This window comes from Sylvia atricapilla, chromosome 9 (genome assembly GCF_009819655.1).
Source record: "Sylvia atricapilla isolate bSylAtr1 chromosome 9, bSylAtr1.pri, whole genome shotgun sequence".
Lineage (NCBI taxonomy): Eukaryota > Metazoa > Chordata > Aves > Passeriformes > Sylviidae > Sylvia > Sylvia atricapilla.
This window is the reverse complement of record NC_089148.1, coordinates 14836492-14853647: the sequence shown is the minus strand read 5'-3', so window position 1 is coordinate 14853647 and position 17156 is coordinate 14836492. Positions and strand designations below refer to the sequence as shown.

The 17156-nt window shown below is 53.8% G+C and overlaps 1 protein-coding gene across 3 annotated transcripts in view; it reads left to right on the top strand.

Moving 5' to 3' along the window:
• IPO13 (importin 13) overlaps nucleotides 1-17156 on the top strand; it is a 31316-nt gene that overhangs the window by 11677 nt on the left and 2483 nt on the right. For all 3 annotated transcript variants that reach the window (XM_066325026.1, XM_066325027.1, XM_066325028.1), the window contains exons 3-15: nucleotides 3875-4015; nucleotides 4184-4325; nucleotides 5300-5466; nucleotides 5817-5937; nucleotides 6229-6376; nucleotides 6522-6703; nucleotides 7597-7623; nucleotides 8283-8417; nucleotides 8650-8793; nucleotides 9194-9274; nucleotides 9862-9999; nucleotides 10074-10170; nucleotides 11999-12051. In XM_066325026.1, the coding sequence (XP_066181123.1) occupies nucleotides 3875-4015; nucleotides 4184-4325; nucleotides 5300-5466; nucleotides 5817-5937; nucleotides 6229-6376; nucleotides 6522-6703; nucleotides 7597-7623; nucleotides 8283-8417; nucleotides 8650-8793; nucleotides 9194-9274; nucleotides 9862-9999; nucleotides 10074-10170; nucleotides 11999-12051 (1576 nt within the window). The remainder of the gene's footprint in view (nucleotides 1-3874; nucleotides 4016-4183; nucleotides 4326-5299; nucleotides 5467-5816; nucleotides 5938-6228; nucleotides 6377-6521; nucleotides 6704-7596; nucleotides 7624-8282; nucleotides 8418-8649; nucleotides 8794-9193; nucleotides 9275-9861; nucleotides 10000-10073; nucleotides 10171-11998; nucleotides 12052-17156) is intronic.

The window sequence follows — 17156 nt, the reverse complement described above, 5'->3', positions numbered from 1 at the left end:
ACAGGGATGCCCTGCCAGGCAGTGTGTGGTGTCGGCTGCTTCTCAGCCCTGGTGGGCACTCTCCTCCCCTTTGCTTCTTGTGGCCACTATAATGTGTTCTTCCTCCTGCTTCCCCTAGTGCCAGCTGTCTCAGCCCTCTGGCTTTGTCACTCAGCCAAAGTGGATCCAGCTCTTTCCCAGAGCCCCCAGGGAGTCTCCTGACCTTTCTGTCTCTTATCTTGATAGTCTGGGAGATCCCTGCTGCTTTTCAGCTGCTCTCTTCCTCCGCGGTCTCTCGCCTCTGTTTCCACAGGGCCCTTGGCTGCAGGCTCACAGCATTCTTGGCACTGGGCTGTTGGCATGGTCCACTCCAGAGTTTATTAGGGTATTCCTCCATGAGAAGGTTAGTCTCAGGACTCGACTCACCACTTTGCCATGGGCTCCCAGAGTGCTTTTCCCTCTCACTCCCTCCCAGCTGTCTTCACTGACGTGTCTGCAGAGGTGATCATGCAGGTCTGCTTCTGCCACCAGCAAAAGTCTCAGTGGCTCCTGAACTTGGCTTCTGACTTTGAGGGTTAGATAGTTTGTGGATCATCTTCCCAGGGGAGCGCTACCTTGCAAGGCAGCTCTCCTGCCGCAGCACCTGTGTCCAGGTGGAGGGCAGGTGTGAGCTCATGGGTAGTGACCACGTGGTCCTGACGCTGCCTCACTCTGGGGTAAGTCACTTGTGCTGGCAGCTCCCATTTCTCTGCTTGCAAGGAGCAGTGAGTGGTTTCCTGCCTCTGAGGTGTTACTAGAAATGATGCACCAGAGACGTGTAGGTGCAAAGTGTTTGATCTCTGTACCTGCCAGGTGGGTGGCAGCCCTGTGATCCCAGGGAAGGGGATATGCTGGGTGTTGCCGGAGTCTTGTTGCTGCTCCTCTGTTAGGACATGGAATTCCTGAGAAGAAATCTTGGAGGCTGGGTCAGGAGCTAGCACTGGAGCATCTCTGAGCACACCTCTTCTCTTGAAGGTGGTGGGAAGCTCCCTAGTTGTGGGAGGGGAGGAATGGAGATACTGTTGCATCTCATTTGCAGAGGAGAGTCTTGGGCTGTATTTTCCATCTCATTTCAGGATTATCTCCTCAGCGAAATGGGTCAGAGAGCTTGGCAGCACGTGCTGCAAGGGGAGAGCTGGCATGTGGCACTTGACCTGCCTGTAGTGGGTAGCACTGAAGTGGGGTAGGGGCCTCCTTGTGGTGTATGCCCCTGTTGGGAGTTACAGAGCGTGGATGTTGGACACTGAGTCTCCTCTCTGAGAACAGCAGGGGCTTGCTACAGTGGTGGACCTGTTGGGATTGCAGGTATCTGTATGGGATTGCCTGGTGTACAGCCTGTCTCTTTCTGGTCTTGGTACTTGGTGCTGAATTTTTGAAGAGGAGCTTCACTTAAAGAGTTTTCCAAGCGCTTCATTAGAAACAGGTTTTTAATAAGGTTGGGTTATTAGCTCATCAAGAGGTGGTTCAGATTTTGGATCAGGAAGGATGAGATTGTCCCATATGCCCGTATCTCCTCTCTACAGGTTGTCTTCCACACTGGTGCAGTTTGCAGGGCATTGTGGGAAGAGCAACAGTAGGTGCTGGTCCCACAGGGGGAGCTGCAAATGCTGCAGTTCACTGGACTTTGAGAAGGGACCAGACAAACTCAGGGAAGCAAAATTTGCTCAGCTCCTAAATACTGGGATAGCAAATCTTGCTCAGGAAAGCTGAGGCAAATCACTGCAGGGAAAACTGCATGGGCAAAAGTCACCATATGGCTGCCATGTTCACATACTCTTTCACAGGCATTCACAGTTTTTGGCTGCTGGAAACAAGCTGGGCGTCCAGGGGCTCTTCTGAGCTTGTCTTCTTCTGCCTGACAGTGGTGCAGGGAGTGGGAAGTGGTGGCTGGCAGCACCTCCTGGGCCAAGCTCTGCACCTGGTCAGGGATGTAGCATCGGCTGGTCCCTTGGGCTGGAAAGCAGCAGGTAGAGTGACCAGAGATCTTCATGCTCCTGGATATGGAATAGAGAAGCTCAGCTCTGGCTGGCTTGACTACAGGTCTTGTGTGACTGGTTAAAACAACTCACTTAGAAGAAGCATTTCCCTCCTGACTAGGGACCCTTGCATCCAGGATGCCCTTATATCTACAGCACAGTTAGCAGAGCAAGGTGGTGCTCAGGAGACATGGTTCACCCAACATTTTCTAGAATTCTTCAATAGTATGGGATTGCAGCATGGAAGCAAATCCAGGTGGTTATCTCTGTTAGCTGTGCAGAGATTCCAGAGGATCAGTTCAGGTCCAGGCACTGTGAGTATCTCAAGGTAACTAGCAGAAGCAGGATCCTTGTCAGAAAAAGTCATAAAAATCATAAAGCCATAAAAACCTCCCTAGGGTAATGTGAACCCAGTGCTGTGGAGGAAGGATGGCTTTGCTTTACACTGGAGCAGTGGAAGGTTCCTTATGGCTTTTTGTCTGGGCACTGCCCTGGCTCCCTTGGGCCTATCCTGCATGCAGCATCGGTTCTCCGGGAGAGGAGCTATTGAATTTCCAAAGTCTCCATCATCACATTGTTCCCATGCTGCAACATGCATAACTCACAGGGTATCAGAGGCATGGAAGTGGTTTATGCAAAAATAAACACTTTGCTGTGTGATTTTCTCTGGGGGAGAGGGGGAGAGGAGGGTGACCCCCAGCAGCACAGAGGGAATGCTGGGACAACAGCTGGGATTGTAGACACCTTGTTTCCTCTGTCTTCTCTTGCTGACCCAGAGAGAAAGCTGCCACTACCAGCACAACTCTGTCCCTGCACTGGTGGCACCAATGGCTTTGTTCTCTCCTAAATCATCCATAGCAAAAGCCACCCTGCCTTTCCGCGGTGGATGTGTGGCTGTCCTGGTGTCCGCACACACATCTCCTCCCCAGGATGGGCACAGGAGAGCTGGAATCATGTATGCCTCCCACTCCAAGCATCCTTAGCCCCGCATCTGCGTGTAGGGGGCGGGCAGAGAGCACAGGCTGTGGCTGCAGATAACACGCCTGGGCGGGCAGGGAAATGGCAGGGAAAAGGCAGGCGGCTCATCAGCCTCCAGCACGGCCTCTCTCCAGGGGCCCTGGGCTGCCTTTCACCTTGGCTGCCTCCTCCTCGTTGCCTTGGATACCATTCCTTACAGGCAGCGGAGGGGAGGCTGATGTGTGGGATGGGATGTGGGAGAGCAGTGCCGCACCGGGCTGTGGCAGCCTGGAATGTGCCAAGGGGCCAGCGTTGTCCCTGGGTGGGACTCCCCAGCAGTGGCTGCCCAGTTTGTCCCAGACATGGCACACAGTCTGGATGTGCCAAGCTGGAGAGTCACATGGTTTCCCACTGGCAGCTTGGACTGCCTCTGTACAAATCTGAGGGCTGCAAGCATGGTGGGAAGAGCCCACAGGTCTGCCCTCGTTGCTGTTCTGCTCCACATCAGTGTTGCTGTGCGCAGGCTGGTGGTGGCACTCACAGCCACGCACTCACAGCTGGTGGTGGCAGTGGCAAGTTGGAAGTGCTGGCAGCCCTGCTGGCAGGTGTGGGTGGGTAGAGGCAGGGGTCCACACTGTGGTGCAGTGGGGGTTTGCCCAGAGCTGATGGGCTCAGCACTTCTCTTCACTCGCAGATGCTCCACTGCAGCAGCACTCGGGGCTGCAGCTTTTGTCCTAATGCCACAAGTTGCAAGGAGAGTTCATGTAATCAGTAAGGGCTCCTGCATGCGTCCCATTGCACAAAGCAGCCTTCAAGTAGGCAAAGCTGGGCAGGAGCCCAGGGAGAGCATCGCAAGGGATGGGTGGCATGGCAGCCCATGCCAGGGAGGTGATTCCTGGCACTGATTCAGGCTGTGCTTGCAGGTATGTGAACACCCTCCTCAAGCTCATCCCACCCGTGCTGGGGCTCCAAGAGCAGCTGCGCCAGGCAGTCCAGAGCGGGGACATGGAGACTTCACACGGAATCTGCCGCATCGCTGTGGCCTTGGGGGAGAACCATTCCCGGTGAGTGCTGGGGATGCTCCCTCGGACGGGGAGTGAGCTTGGAGCAGCCTGCTGTTCCTCACATGCTGCTTTGTCCAAGGCCCATCCTGCACCCAGTGACATGTGTCAGGGCAGAGGAGTTGGGCTCACAGCAGAGATGCCACTCTGACTATGTTCTCTGCTTCCCAGAGCCCTCCTGGACCAGGTGGAGCACTGGCAGAGCTTTCTGGCCCTGGTCAACATGATCATGTTCTGCACTGGCATCCCTGGACACTACCCCGTCAATGAAACCACCAGTTCCTTGACCCTCACCTTCTGGTACACGCTGCAGGTTGGTGACTATTGTGGCAGCTTGCCTGGGCTCTGCCCTCCAAGCAGGGCCAGAGGCACTAGTTCATGGGGACTGGGGTCTGGCCAGGATTTAATTAGTCCCAGGGATTTCTGATGTCCTCACTCCTTGCCCTGCACTTGCAGCTATGACAGGGCACATACCTAGGAAATGCTCACACTGTGGCTGGTTCTTTCTGCCACCAGTTCTCCTTAGAAGTGTAAGCCTTCCTTTAAGGGTCTCATTAACAAAACCAATTAAAACTTCATGTTAATTTTTTTTCTTTCCAGCAGCAGACCTGGTTGTTAGCTCCTTGCTGTGTGCCTGCAGCAGGCAGGAATGAGAGCATGGCTCTAGTGGCTGCCCAGTTTGGGTCCCTCTCCCAGAGTCAGTGTTCCCTGGACTGGCAGAGCAGCCCTGCCACACTCTGCTCTATTTTTAGCTCCCTTTCATCCCTCAGCTCCATTCCTCCACAATCCAATGTGGTGTGGCTGAGCGTGGGCAGGGAGGGGAGCAAAGTCAGTGCCTTGCCAGCAGCTCCTCTCTTGCATAAGGCCATGCTGAGACTTCCACCACCTCTTGCTGCTCCTCCAGATGGGTCTGAGGTTACAGGTGCATGCAGGAGGGCACTGAGCTCAGTCAGCTCTCTCACAGCCGTCTGAGGCACACATGCTCCAGGTGTAGGTGTGCTCCCAAGTATAGGACATGGCAGGACACGGCCACCCCCTATAATGATGCTGTCTGAGGGTCCACCCAGCTTCTGGGGCTTCTGGCATTTTGCCTCCAGATAATGCTGCCACTGCAGAAGGGGCACAGCATCAAGTGAACCTTAGGGAACTGGAAATGCAGCCTTCCAAGGTGTGACAGGTCCCACCGGCCCTCAGAGATGTGCCTGGGTCCCCTGTGTAGCAAGCGTATTAGCTCTATTTTCCTTTCCCTGCAACACCTGATGTATTTATTCCTCCTCCTGCCTCCAGGATGATATCCTGTCCTTTGAGCCAGACAAGCAGGCGGTGTACCAGCAGGTCTACAGGCCTGTCTACTTCCAGCTGGTGGACGTGCTGCTGCACAAAGCCCAGTTCCCCTCCGATGAGGAGTATGGCTTCTGGTCTTCGGATGAGAAGGAGCAGTTTCGGATATACAGGTACAAGTGAGAGATTTGGACTTGCTTGTCAGGCAGGGGAGGATGCAAGGGCAGCATTCTGCCACCCTGGAGACTTGAGTGCTGTATGATGAGCCAAGGAGGGGCACAGAGGAGATGTCTTCCATCAAGCAGTGGTGGTAATGTGAAAATTAGCTGGTTTGGCTCATTTGGCAAAATTTTGGCACAGCACCAGTTATCTTGCCCAAGAGGCCATAGGATCACTCCATTGTTTGGGACAGTGTGCTCGTATGAGCAGTTGTCTGTGCCCTGGAGAGAAAGTGATGTGTCCACACATGGAGCTTTCTGCATGGGTTGGGGACAGCATTTGGAGACACCCATGTTCTCTGCAGGGTGGACATCTCTGACACGCTGATGTATGTGTACGAGATGCTGGGTGCTGAGCTCCTGAGCAGCCTCTATGACAAACTGGGACGTCTCCTGACCAACACGGAGCAGCCATCCACGTGGCAGGTGAGCAAGGGGACCCAGGTGCCAGGCTGACAGCCCTCAGGGACCTGTCCTCACCCTCAATGGGGCATGGAAAGCAAAGGGACATGACAGCATGAGGAGCGTGAGCACCTTGCCAGCACAATACAGGCTCTCTGGAGTCTGCTGTGGAGAGGAATAGGTCTTCTGCCTCCCTGTCCTTAGTGCTGCCTCTTTAGCTACTTTGGGGGTGCTGAGCTGGTGCCTGGAGCTGGGGTGCTGTTGGGCATCAGGGGTCAGTGCGTGGCTCTGACAGTGCCTCTCCCACCCTGGCAGCACACGGAGGCCTTGCTCTACGGCTTCCAGTCCATTGCTGAGACCATTGATGTAAACTACTCCGATGTGGTGCCAGGACTGATCGGCCTCATTCCCCGGATCAGCATCAGCAACGTGCAACTTGCTGACACCGTCATGTTCACTATCGGTGAGTGGGCTGGGCTGGGACAGCCCCCCTGAGACCACATCTGCCCAGCAATAGTAGTGGTGAAAAGCAAAGCTGGGCATCTCAGAATGCAGAGAGCAAGAACCTGTGGTGCAGTCCTGCAGTCTGACCCCATCTGTGTATGCAGGGTCCCTGTCTGAGTGGCTGGCTGATCACCCTGTCATGATTAACAATGTGTTACCGCTGGTGCTCCAAGCCTTGGGCAACCCTGAGCTCTCCATCTCCAGTGTCTCCACCCTGAAAAAGATCTGCCGAGAGTGCAAGTACGACCTGCCACCTTATGCTGCCAACATTGTCGCTGTGTCACAGGTACGAGCTGGATGCAGGTGGACGTGTGGTGGTGACCTGGGATGTGCTCTGTGCACACTTTTTCCTCTGTAAGGATCAGGGCAGGGAGACAAAGGAGCAGCTCGGGGTATCTTGCTTGGCACAAGAAATTTCTTGTCAGTTTTGTTTGCAGGCTGGTAAACGCATGTGGCAGGCTGTGTGTCCTGCGAATGCAGAAATGGCAGCCAGTGACAGACACAACTGCCAAGGGCTCTGCTGGGGTTGCACGTGGGTGCCTGTCCTTCCCCCAGGGTTTTGTTTGCCTTGTTGGGACAGCAGCCTGCCAGCTGAGCACTTGCCACACTGACAGTGCCACTGCTGGGTATCTTGGAGGGCAGTGCCCTGGTGTTCAAGCCTCTCCATGGAGACTGAGCTGATCCCTGCAGTGCTGGAGCAACCTTTCCTATGCTCCTTCTTGACTCTCAAGATTTGAGGCAGGTGAGGCTCAGAGTCCTGAGGCACTAGGAGAAGGGCTGGACTTGGGCAAGCTGCCAGGATGTACATGGGAACAGAGAGGTGAAGGGCTCTTAAAAGCACCTCTGCTTTTAAAGCCTGGGGAACACTGTCACTGGAATGAGGAATAAAGAAACCCTAGCTGAGGTTGACTCCTTGAGCAATCCTGCTGCAGAGCCCATCCAAGCCAGGAGCTCCCCTTGCTGGGTGGCTGAGTGGCCTGGCTCAGGGGACAAGAATTTTAGTTCTTGCCTGTGGCAGGTTGTGGGGAGCACATGATGTTTGTCTGTGCCCACACTGGTGTTAGTTGTTTCCACCTCCCGTGTCAGTTCTACCTCCTGTTGTCAATCCTGCCTCCTGGAAGGGAAAAGCCTTTCTGCAACACTCACCCTCCTCTTTTCCTCTCCCTTTCCCTTTGACAGGAGGTGTTGATGAAGCAGATTCACAAGGTAAGAGAGGCTGACTCACACCTCTGCTGATTCTCCTTGCCCCCCATGCCCTCTTAGTCATGCTCAGCTGAGGACACAAAGCTGTCCCCAGAGGAGAGCTCAGCACTGCATCCGTGGTGTGCAGGATCAGGAGAACCTGCTGGCTGCCCCTCGCTGGGCTGCTGGGCTTCACTTCACCCACACGGGCTGGGGTTGTGCCGGGAGGGTATGGCCCCTAGAGAGGAAGGACGAGGCTTAACTCTAGCAGTTCCCAGTCTCTCCAAACCCAAGGATCTCAAGATGACAGGCATGTTTTCAGGAAGAAGAAGGGAGATAAGTGTAGGAACTGAGCCCCAGCCTTGCTTGTGACTAGGACAGGGTGGCTGAGACAGGCTGTGCAAAGGATGGTGTGTCAAGTTAGGGTGAGTGATGCCAGCATAGAGATCTCTGGACATCAACTGGTCTTTCCTTGGCAGTTGCTGGGAAGAGGCCAGGTGTGCTGAAGACAGAGCTGTTGCCTGGGAACAGAAGCTGTTAGGGAGCTATTCCCCTCTCCTGCAGTGAGATGCACTTAGAGGGACCCAGATAGAGCAGCTCAGGAGCTGCAGCACACCCAGCTGGGACCCTGGCTAGCTGTGGGCTAGGCAGTGACCTGCTCTGTTGTGTCTTCTCTGTCCCAGACAAGCCAGTGCATGTGGCTGATGCAGGCTCTTGGTTTCCTGCTTTCTGCGCTGCAAGTGGAGGAGATCCTGAAGAACCTGCACTCCCTGATCACCCCCTACATCCAGCAGCTGGAAAAGCTGGCTGATGAAACGGTGAGTGCCTGTGTGCTGCCTCCATCCAGAAGTGCTTTCTTCTGCTGGCTGTAGCTCTGGGGCTGCTGTGCTGATGCAGCACTCTTAAACATGGGCTCAAGGGAAAGTGCAGTGCAGGGAACCTCTCTCTGGCACTTTGCCTCTGCAGTTCTAGTTCCTTAACATCCCAAAGACATGACCGTGATTGAGTAGTGCAGTCTGTGTCACACTTCGGCTTTATTTTCCCTGGCAGCCCAATCCCTCCAACAGACTGGCCATCATCCACATCCTGGGCCTGCTTTCCAACCTCTTCACCACCCTAGACATCAGCCACCATGATGATGACCATGAAAGCACCGAGGTCAAGAAACTGCCAGTGCAGCAAGGACCCAACCCAGTGAGTAGAGTGACAGCTCCATGTTCTCTGCCGCAGACTGGGCAAAGCCTCGCAACTCACTGCAGGAGAGGGGGGTTAATGGGGAATGCAACGTGTGCCAGCAAGATGGTAGTGCTAGTCTATTCCAGCTAAAATAGCTCCTTCAGCTCATCCCACCACTCCTGAGGTGGACAGAGGTGACTTGCCTCTTGGATACCTCTTGGCTAGGTGCTGCTCTGGAGGATGGCCTGTGTGCTACCTGCCAACTGTGAGCTGTGCCAGGCTGCTTCAGAAAAAAATCTTTCCAGCTTTGGAGAGGGGTGGTGCCTGAAGGTTTAAGTCCAGGCCACGCTTAGTCTTGAATCTCCCCTTCCCAGTACCATGGGGGCCCATTCTCTTCAGTGTCTCTCATTCCTTACAGGTGGTGGTGGTTCTGCAGCAAGTCTTCCAGCTCATACAGAAGGTTCTCAGCAAGTGGCTGAATGATGCCCAGGTGGTAGAGGTAACCAGGCTTCATCTGTATACTGCCTGCAGCTCTGCCTGTCCTTGCTGACCTGAGTAGGGGACAGCAAAGGACAAACTCTGGATGATAGCCTGTGAGAGGGATGTTTTGCTGGGTTTTCTAGACCAGTGCTGCTTGCTGTCACCAGCAGCATCAAGTCATTCTTGTCTGTCTTGTTCCTCTATCAGCTCTGCTTCTCTCCAGTAGCTGACGTCCTGCCACGAGCAGGGAGATGGGATCTACCCAACCTGTGTTCCCTAAGAGAACAGCTCTGTTCTGAACTGTACCTGTATCACCTGGTGCTTGTCCAGTTTGTTCAGTCCAGTAATGCCCATGTGCAAAGTCCCACCAGCCATTTCTCCCTGGCCCTTGGGGAGCCTTCCTGCTGTGGTGGGAAGGGAGTTTCCTGATCACTGAGAGCATCCTGTGCTGCAGGGCAGGCCACCAGTACCAGAGCAGGTCTGAGCCCTTTGCCTGGCTGGTCCCTATCCCCGTTGCCATCTCTTCACTTGCCTGGGACCCATCCATTAAGCCGTGGCTGAGGTCTCCTGATGCCCATTGCTCATGCAGTCCCTCTTTTCCCACAGTCTGTCTGTGCCATATTTGAGAAGTCTGTGAAGACCCTCCTGGATGATTTTGCCCCCATGGTGCCTCAGCTGTGTGAGATGCTGGGGCAGATGTACAGCACCATACCCCAGGTCTCTGCCATTGAACTCACCCGGCAGGTATGGAACTGTGCTTGGGGGGCTGGGGGTGTGCAAGGCCAGCAGAAGCTTTGATCCTTCTCTCTCTTTTGCAGCTGGTTCACATCTTTGCCCATGAGCCTGCCCACTTCCCTCCCATCAAGGCCCTCTTCTTGCTCGTTACCTCAGTCACACTGACCCTGTTCCAGCAAGGTACGTAGGATTAGCCTGTCTTCGCACTGGGGCTGTTGTCAGGCTTTTGCATGCGTGGAGTCTGGAGGCGTCTTACCAGGAATGGCTGTTCTCACTCCTAGCTCAGCTAATTGGGGCCATCTCAGTTTCTTGGATTCATCCCAATCCCTGGAAGGTGGGTACCTTCCCTGCAGGCAGCAGAAGCAGGAAACCCCTGGGTGCTCTGGGCTTCTGTACTGTTACAGCAGCCCAGGCTGGATATCACATGCAGCAAGGCTCAAACTGGAACTGCAGTCCAGCTTGACAGGGAGGCTATGCCCAGGAAGATCTCGGGGCTTCTCCAGGGGCCACTGCTGCTTGTAGTGGCCTGAAATCAAGCCCTCATACGAGCAGGAGAATGTGTGTGTGAACAGCTGGGAAATTACTATTTTAGAGTCACTGGTGGCCAGCGAGTCCCTGCTGTGATGCTGAGGATGCTGGTGTTCTCCTGCAGGGCAGAGGCCCCTCTTTGGCTCACTGCCCACCCTACAAAAAGCAAATGGGGTTAGAACAGGCTCCTTTGCACCATGGCTCCCCTCAGCATCTTGGTGACCTGCCCTCTGACAGAGACAAATGTACACTGGAGCTGCTGAATCTGGTCCTTCAGCATTACCACATGTGGCCCCCGAGGGGTCTTATCCTTTGCTCACAGCTGGATGCCAGGCAGGGTGATGCTGTCCCCCAGCTCAAGGTTCAGAGCTCTCTAGAGAGGTGGGGGGAGACATGAGGAGCCCCGCTTCTTCATCACGCCACGGTCCGAGCAAATTGCACTGTGCTGAGGTGTCACTGGGGTCAGTGACCAGCAGGCCAGGCTTCCTCGGGTATTCGCTCGTGCCAGTGGCATGTGGATGTGTCTATGCTGGAAACCTTTTTCCTCGGTGCTGGGGAGCTGGTGATGCCTCCAGGCAGCAACAGGCACGTCTGCAGGAGGAAAAGGGAGGGGACAGAGCCCGAGCTGTGCCAACACTTGGATGCAAGCTTTGCTCAGGCAAGCGGCTGTTCAGCTTGGTGTGTGCCCAGGACTGTCCCCTTGGGTGGGGGGCCACCTCTGAGCAGGGCAAGCCCCTTCTGCTGAGCCCACGTGTGGCAGAAGAAGGGGGTCATGCCCTGAGCCTACCAGTGTGCACAGTCAGATCCCAAGGTAGGGTGAGTGGTGCTGGCACAGAGATCTCTGGGCACTGAGCTGCTCTCTCCCATGAGGATGCTGGAGGAGAGCTCCAGAAGGGTCCTGGATTCACTGTCCTGGAGAGCATCTGGGAATGGGGTGGGAAGGTGTCTGTGCCAGGGTCTCCTGAGCAGCTGACGCTGGTGACAAGCATGTGCACGCCTGAGCCCAGCCAGGCCTGTCAAGCATTTGCTGAGGTGTTGTCGTTCACTTACAGTTACCTTCCAGGACCAAACAGTGCTCTGAAGACACCTGCTCAGTCCCCACAATGCAAAAGCTATAATTCTCCTTGTGGAGATGGTGGTCAGCTAGCCCCTGCTCCTCGTTCTCTTCCTCCCAAGGAAATGAAGATATCCTCCTTGGCTCTGCAGCACTCAGGTGCTAGCTGGAGACCCTGGGGCTTTAGACCCTTTCCTTTGCAGTTTCTTTCTGTTCTTGGGTTCTCCAAGTTTCATGATTTTTTGTATGTTTTGTTTCTTTAACTTGCTTCAAGCTGCTCATGTTGCCCATCCCCTTCCCCACACACCCCTCCTCCCTTACACTCCTGTTTTCACTTGTAAATTCTTTCTGTATCACATAACTATATGATGTTGAGTTGCTGTTTGTATGATTTTTCTCTTAAGTTACATCTTTATTATATTTTAGGGCCCAGGGATCATCCTGATATTGTTGATTCATTTATGCAACTCCTGGCACAGGTGTGTTTTAGTTTCTTATTCATTCACTTTCTGTTCTCTCTCTTTCTCTTTTTAATTCAATTTAAACCTATTTTTAGCTTTCTGTTGACAACGTTTTTTTTTTTCCTTTTAGTTGAATATCGAGTTTCTCCATCTGTTTCCGTGGAAGTTGAAAACAAAACATTCTCCTTTAGTTGTGGGTTCACACCATCCCCAGGGCAGTGCCCTCCTCTACAGGGCAGCTCCAGCTCCCACCCCCTTGCTGGGCTGAAGCTGACATGGGGCGCTTGGTGCTGCTGCTGCAGTCACCCTTGGGGGACAGACAAATTAGAGCATTAAGTGGACGTTTTCCAACCCATTTACCTGTCCTCTGATGGGTCCTCTGGAGTGCACACAGGCTGAGGTGGCTGCCCTGCACAGTGGCCAGTAGGAGGAAGCCCCTGCCCTTAGGAGCAGGCAGCTGCCAGGGTTTGGCTCTGGGCAATGTGCTTTCTGATGGCATCTGGATCTGTCAAGTGCCACACTGCCTCCTGCCCCAGCAGCCTCTCCGGGTGGTGGCAGTTCCTGTGCAGGAGCTGCTGACTCAGCAGCACATGGGGACAGTTTGCGTTGACGTGGCAGGGGCTGTGGGCTGGCACTTGTGTCAGTGCTGGCGGTGGGCAGGCAGGGCCAGTGCTATGCTGTGTGTGTATATACACCTGCCCAGTGTGCTCTTCAGCCCCCCGTGGCCTTAAGGGAGCAGCCCTGATGTCCTTCATGTACTCAGTGTCTCTGTCAGAGACATGTTCCCTGCCCACCTACCCACAGGGTGGGTCTGTGGTGAGGAGGGGCATGGCAGAGTTGCTTTCTGCTTTGTTTCTGTAATGGGGAGATCTCTAACCACACATGCTGGACCAGTGGCTGTGCAGGAACACTCACCCAGGCTCCTCCCAGAGCTGTGGCCATCCTACCCTTGCTGACAGCCTGGGAGGGTACCTGGGATGTCCTGGTGCTAAGCTGTCAGACCCCTCTGATCCTCCCATGGGTCTTGAGGGTTGGAGTGAGCAAGAGGGCTGCATCTGACCTCCCCCAGGCAAGGTCTTCTCCTCACAGTTCTCACCCTGATGCCCAGAGCCTGCTGAGACCCATTGCATCCCAAAGCCATACTGCAGCCTTTTCTTCCCTGCTTTTCATCTTGAAAGATGTAACATAATCAAGGCTATCAGACCTATGCTCTGGTTTTGGTTTTGGAAGCTGTGACCTTTTAACAAGGGTTTTGAACATGATGGGAGGGTGGTAAATGGGGTCTGTGTATGAGGTTCTTGGTGGTGTCCTCACTGCTAGCAGTACCTCCATTTGAACACTGTTCCTAGTTTGGGGCACAACATTTCCGTAGATTTATATCAGAAACCACAGAGAAAAGCATCTGGGAAGATGGCTACCTTGTACACATAGTGGGGAGGAAAAGCTGAGGAGAGCCTGCAGAGCTGCATGAGTCTTAGAATGTGTAAAAGGTAATGTCCTAATTGTAGGTAAAAAACCCTTTTCTGTTCTCCTTGAGTGGGACAATCAGTAACAGGAGGAAATTATGGTAAAGGATCCAGGTCTGGCAGGAGCAAGTCTTCCTGAGAGGGCAGGGAAGCACTGGAAATCACACAGGGAGCTGTTGCATGGAGTTCTTGAAAGGACCCAAGAAGCCCATTGCTCTTGGAGGGTAGGTATAAGTGATCCTGCCAGGATGTAAGGCATTAGGTGACTCCAAAAGATGCTCCCAAGGCTACTTGTTGTTTCTTTGGAAAATACGGACTTCTCTGGCTTGGGTTTCTTCTCTGTGTCTGGACACAGAATATCTGTGCTTTCTTGGAGCAACCATGCTGCACTTCAGTGGGGCGTACTGTGAGACCAAACACCACCCATCCAGGGTACTGGGAATCGGTTACATGCTGTCCTTGTGGGCAGGATCTGCAGGCAATGCTGGGGCAATGTGCTGGCAGCTGGCCCTGTTTCATGTGTGGATCTCCAGATATCCTTCAGAGGCACTCCTGCAGGAGCAGCTCAGAGGCTCCTACCTCTGTGTCTTCTTCGTCTTGGATCACTGTGAGACATCTGACATCATGCTGTCAGCCTGACACCACCCACTCAAGACCTGTTGTTTTCCTGGGCTTTGTATTCCTGAAACCCCATGGAGACCAAAAGATCCCATCCCTGTCTTCTCTCTTCACACACAGAACTTAAGGTTTCCTCTTCCTTGGCCTGACCCTTTCTCACAGACTGATGATCTAGTGAGGTGCTTTAAAACCCATCAAGAATTTGCCTTAGCATCCCTGATTGACTCCTTGCTCTCAGGACTTTGAGGGCTCTCTGATGGCAGAGATGGGTCCAACCTGTCCTCTTCCTCTTCCAGAGGACCATGCACTGCAGTGATGCTGTTGAGGATTTGTAGATCAGAGGATTAAACTCAGAGGGAACTGCAGATCTCTTCAGACCAGATTTTTGTGTGGCAAGAGCTGTGTTTTTACCCAGCCTGCTCTGTCTGCAGACCACTTGGCAAAGTAATGCATCTTCCAGAGCAGCAGTGAATTTGGACACTAGAGTGTGTCAAGGTGGGGACTTTCCCATTTCCTTGACCATCTGTTTTTGTGGTTGATCACCTTGGTGGAAATATCTTCCCTGTTTCAAGTTTTGTCTGGTTCCTCCTTGCAGGCACTATTTCTTCCCCACTCTGCCAGCAAGTACTGTCCTGCCATCTGATAACTCAGGAGGAGCTCATAAAGCCTGCATATCAGCTCTCTGTCGCCAGTACACAGGGAACCATCTCCCTCTGTCACAGGATTCCTGCTGACTTTATTTTTGGGCTTGGTTGCAGTTCAAGGAACTGCCCAGTTGTTGCAGCTTATCCTTTTGCAACAGTGTTAATTGGCAATCCACTCTTGATGACGGCTGGGTGATCATGGGAGCTGCTGGCTTAAACCAAATGTCAAAGTTGTTTTACTATTCAAAGCTAAAGATAAAATAACCAGTCTGCCATAAGGCTGCACAGAGCAGTGCCAGCATCCCGTTGTCCCCTGCTCTCTCCTTCCTCTGCTGCATGCTGCAATTAGTGCAGAGCATCACTGCTGCAGTGCCCGAGGTGAGCATCCCACCTGGAGAGTGTGGGACTCGCTTCTACCCATGCAGCTGAACTGCCTTTGCCCAGGACCACATGGCCGTGGTGCTTGGGGCTTGCACCCAGGTCTGCACTGGCAAATCCAGGCAGGTTCTGAACTTGGGGAAACAGTGGATATATATGAGCTCCAGGCTGCAGGTAGGATTTTGGGACTCTCCAGCCTGCCGTTCCACCTCATCGCCCCACCCCAGCAGGCTTTCTCACTTGCACAGACCTTGGGAGCGTTTTGGTCACTTCCCCTGACACATCCTTGGGGTAGTCTGGGTGCACAGGGCCTCACCAGGCACAAGATGCAGGATTGACCTCCTGTGATCTGGGCCTGGCCAAGCACAGCCAGCTTCATCCCCACCTCCCTCCCTTCATGGTCTGGTCCAGGCTGCATGTGGCAGTCGTTGAGCTCTCCACCTCATGTGCTCCAGCCACTCAGAGAACCCCATGGAGGACATGGGTTCAGCACCCCCTTGCTGAGGCTCACTGCCTCTTCCTGGCCAGCCTTATGTGCCCTTCTCAAAGCAATAGGCTCTGCTCTGCCAGGTGTGGGGACTGGGAAGAGACTGGGTACCAGACACTGAGGCTGTGGGTTCTAGAGAGCTGCAGGAACTGGTGATGCAGTCCCCACTGCCCGCTGTCTGCTGAAGGAGTTGGTGTACCTTCCATGCCTGTCTGCCTATGAAGAAGCGGGCACAAAAGAGCCTGCTCTGGTGGTCTCTGAGCTGCTGTGGAGAAGAACCCAGTGTCCCCTCTATGCTGTCCTGCAGGACAGTTCATCTTGGAGAGCAAGTGCCTATCTCTGCAGTGGCTGCTCCTGCAGAGCATGTGGGGGGGGAAATGTTTGAAAGCATTTAAAGACCCACCCCCATGTGAGCAGAGGTGTTCTGGCAGGAGACAGGGAAAATGGGCCGGTAAAAAGAGGTTCTAGAGCTGAGCAGGGTTCCTGGTGCTAAGGAAAGAGCAGCTGGACGTACCTGGTATTAGGAAGGAGTAGCTGGGACCTTTCTGGTGCTGCTTTCTTATGGGAAAAGCTCCACAGGGCCTGGCATCTTGTGGGGGTAAAAAGCATCTCTCTTTACATTAGACATGTGCGTATGTACCCCAGTCTACATTAGGCTTGCACTCTGCAAAGTGTCCTATGGGAAGGAGCTATCCCAATACTGGCATGCTTTTCTCCATGGCACTGATGGAGTGAGGAGCAGATGCTGCAGTGAATCTGCAGGAGGACTTGGGGGGCTCTGCCTACAGTGGCTCTGGTTTGGCTGGGAGAAGGACCTGGCAGGTAGGTGGAAACATGAGCACATTGCAAGACTTGTGCCAAATGGAACACTTGTAGCATGCAGGACTCGGGTTAAAACCTATGAATGGGCAGGGTAGAGGAACTTGCAGCTGGGTGGTTATCACAGGAGCAGCTGCCTCTGAGCAACATGCTGCTGGGGGAAAGGCTCTGTCCCTGCTGTGGAGCTCACAGTAGGGCCCCAGCAGGAGTAGGTAGTCTCCCTGGGCTAAAACGATAGCATGTCTTGCAAGCATTTGTCCTGTATGGGGCCAGCTGAACAGCAGCAACCTCGACAAGTAGATATGTTGCTAAATCATTGCTCAGCCAGCAGTTCACCTTCTGATGTTGGTGCCAGTGCATCAGGAGCAATGGTGCACAGCCTGTATATACACACACAGGTATAACATGGCCCCTGGTCCTCCCATGAAGCTCTATGCTTGTATCCAGCAGGGAGCAGGTCCCTGCAATTGTGCCATCTCCACCTGGTGCAACATCATCTTCAGTGACCAAAACTGAATCCTCTTTTGCAGTGTGTGATAGAAAAGGTCAGAAAGGAGGTGGGGTAACTCTGAAACCTGCTCCTCAGCTTCTTGTTTTCCACCATCTGCACTGGGCAGATGGCTCTGGACTTTCCCTGGAGAAGACAGGGTGGGAATTAAGTCTGTTTTGCACCAAGTAGAGACCACGGGGGCAAATGGCTATGTGTCCTGG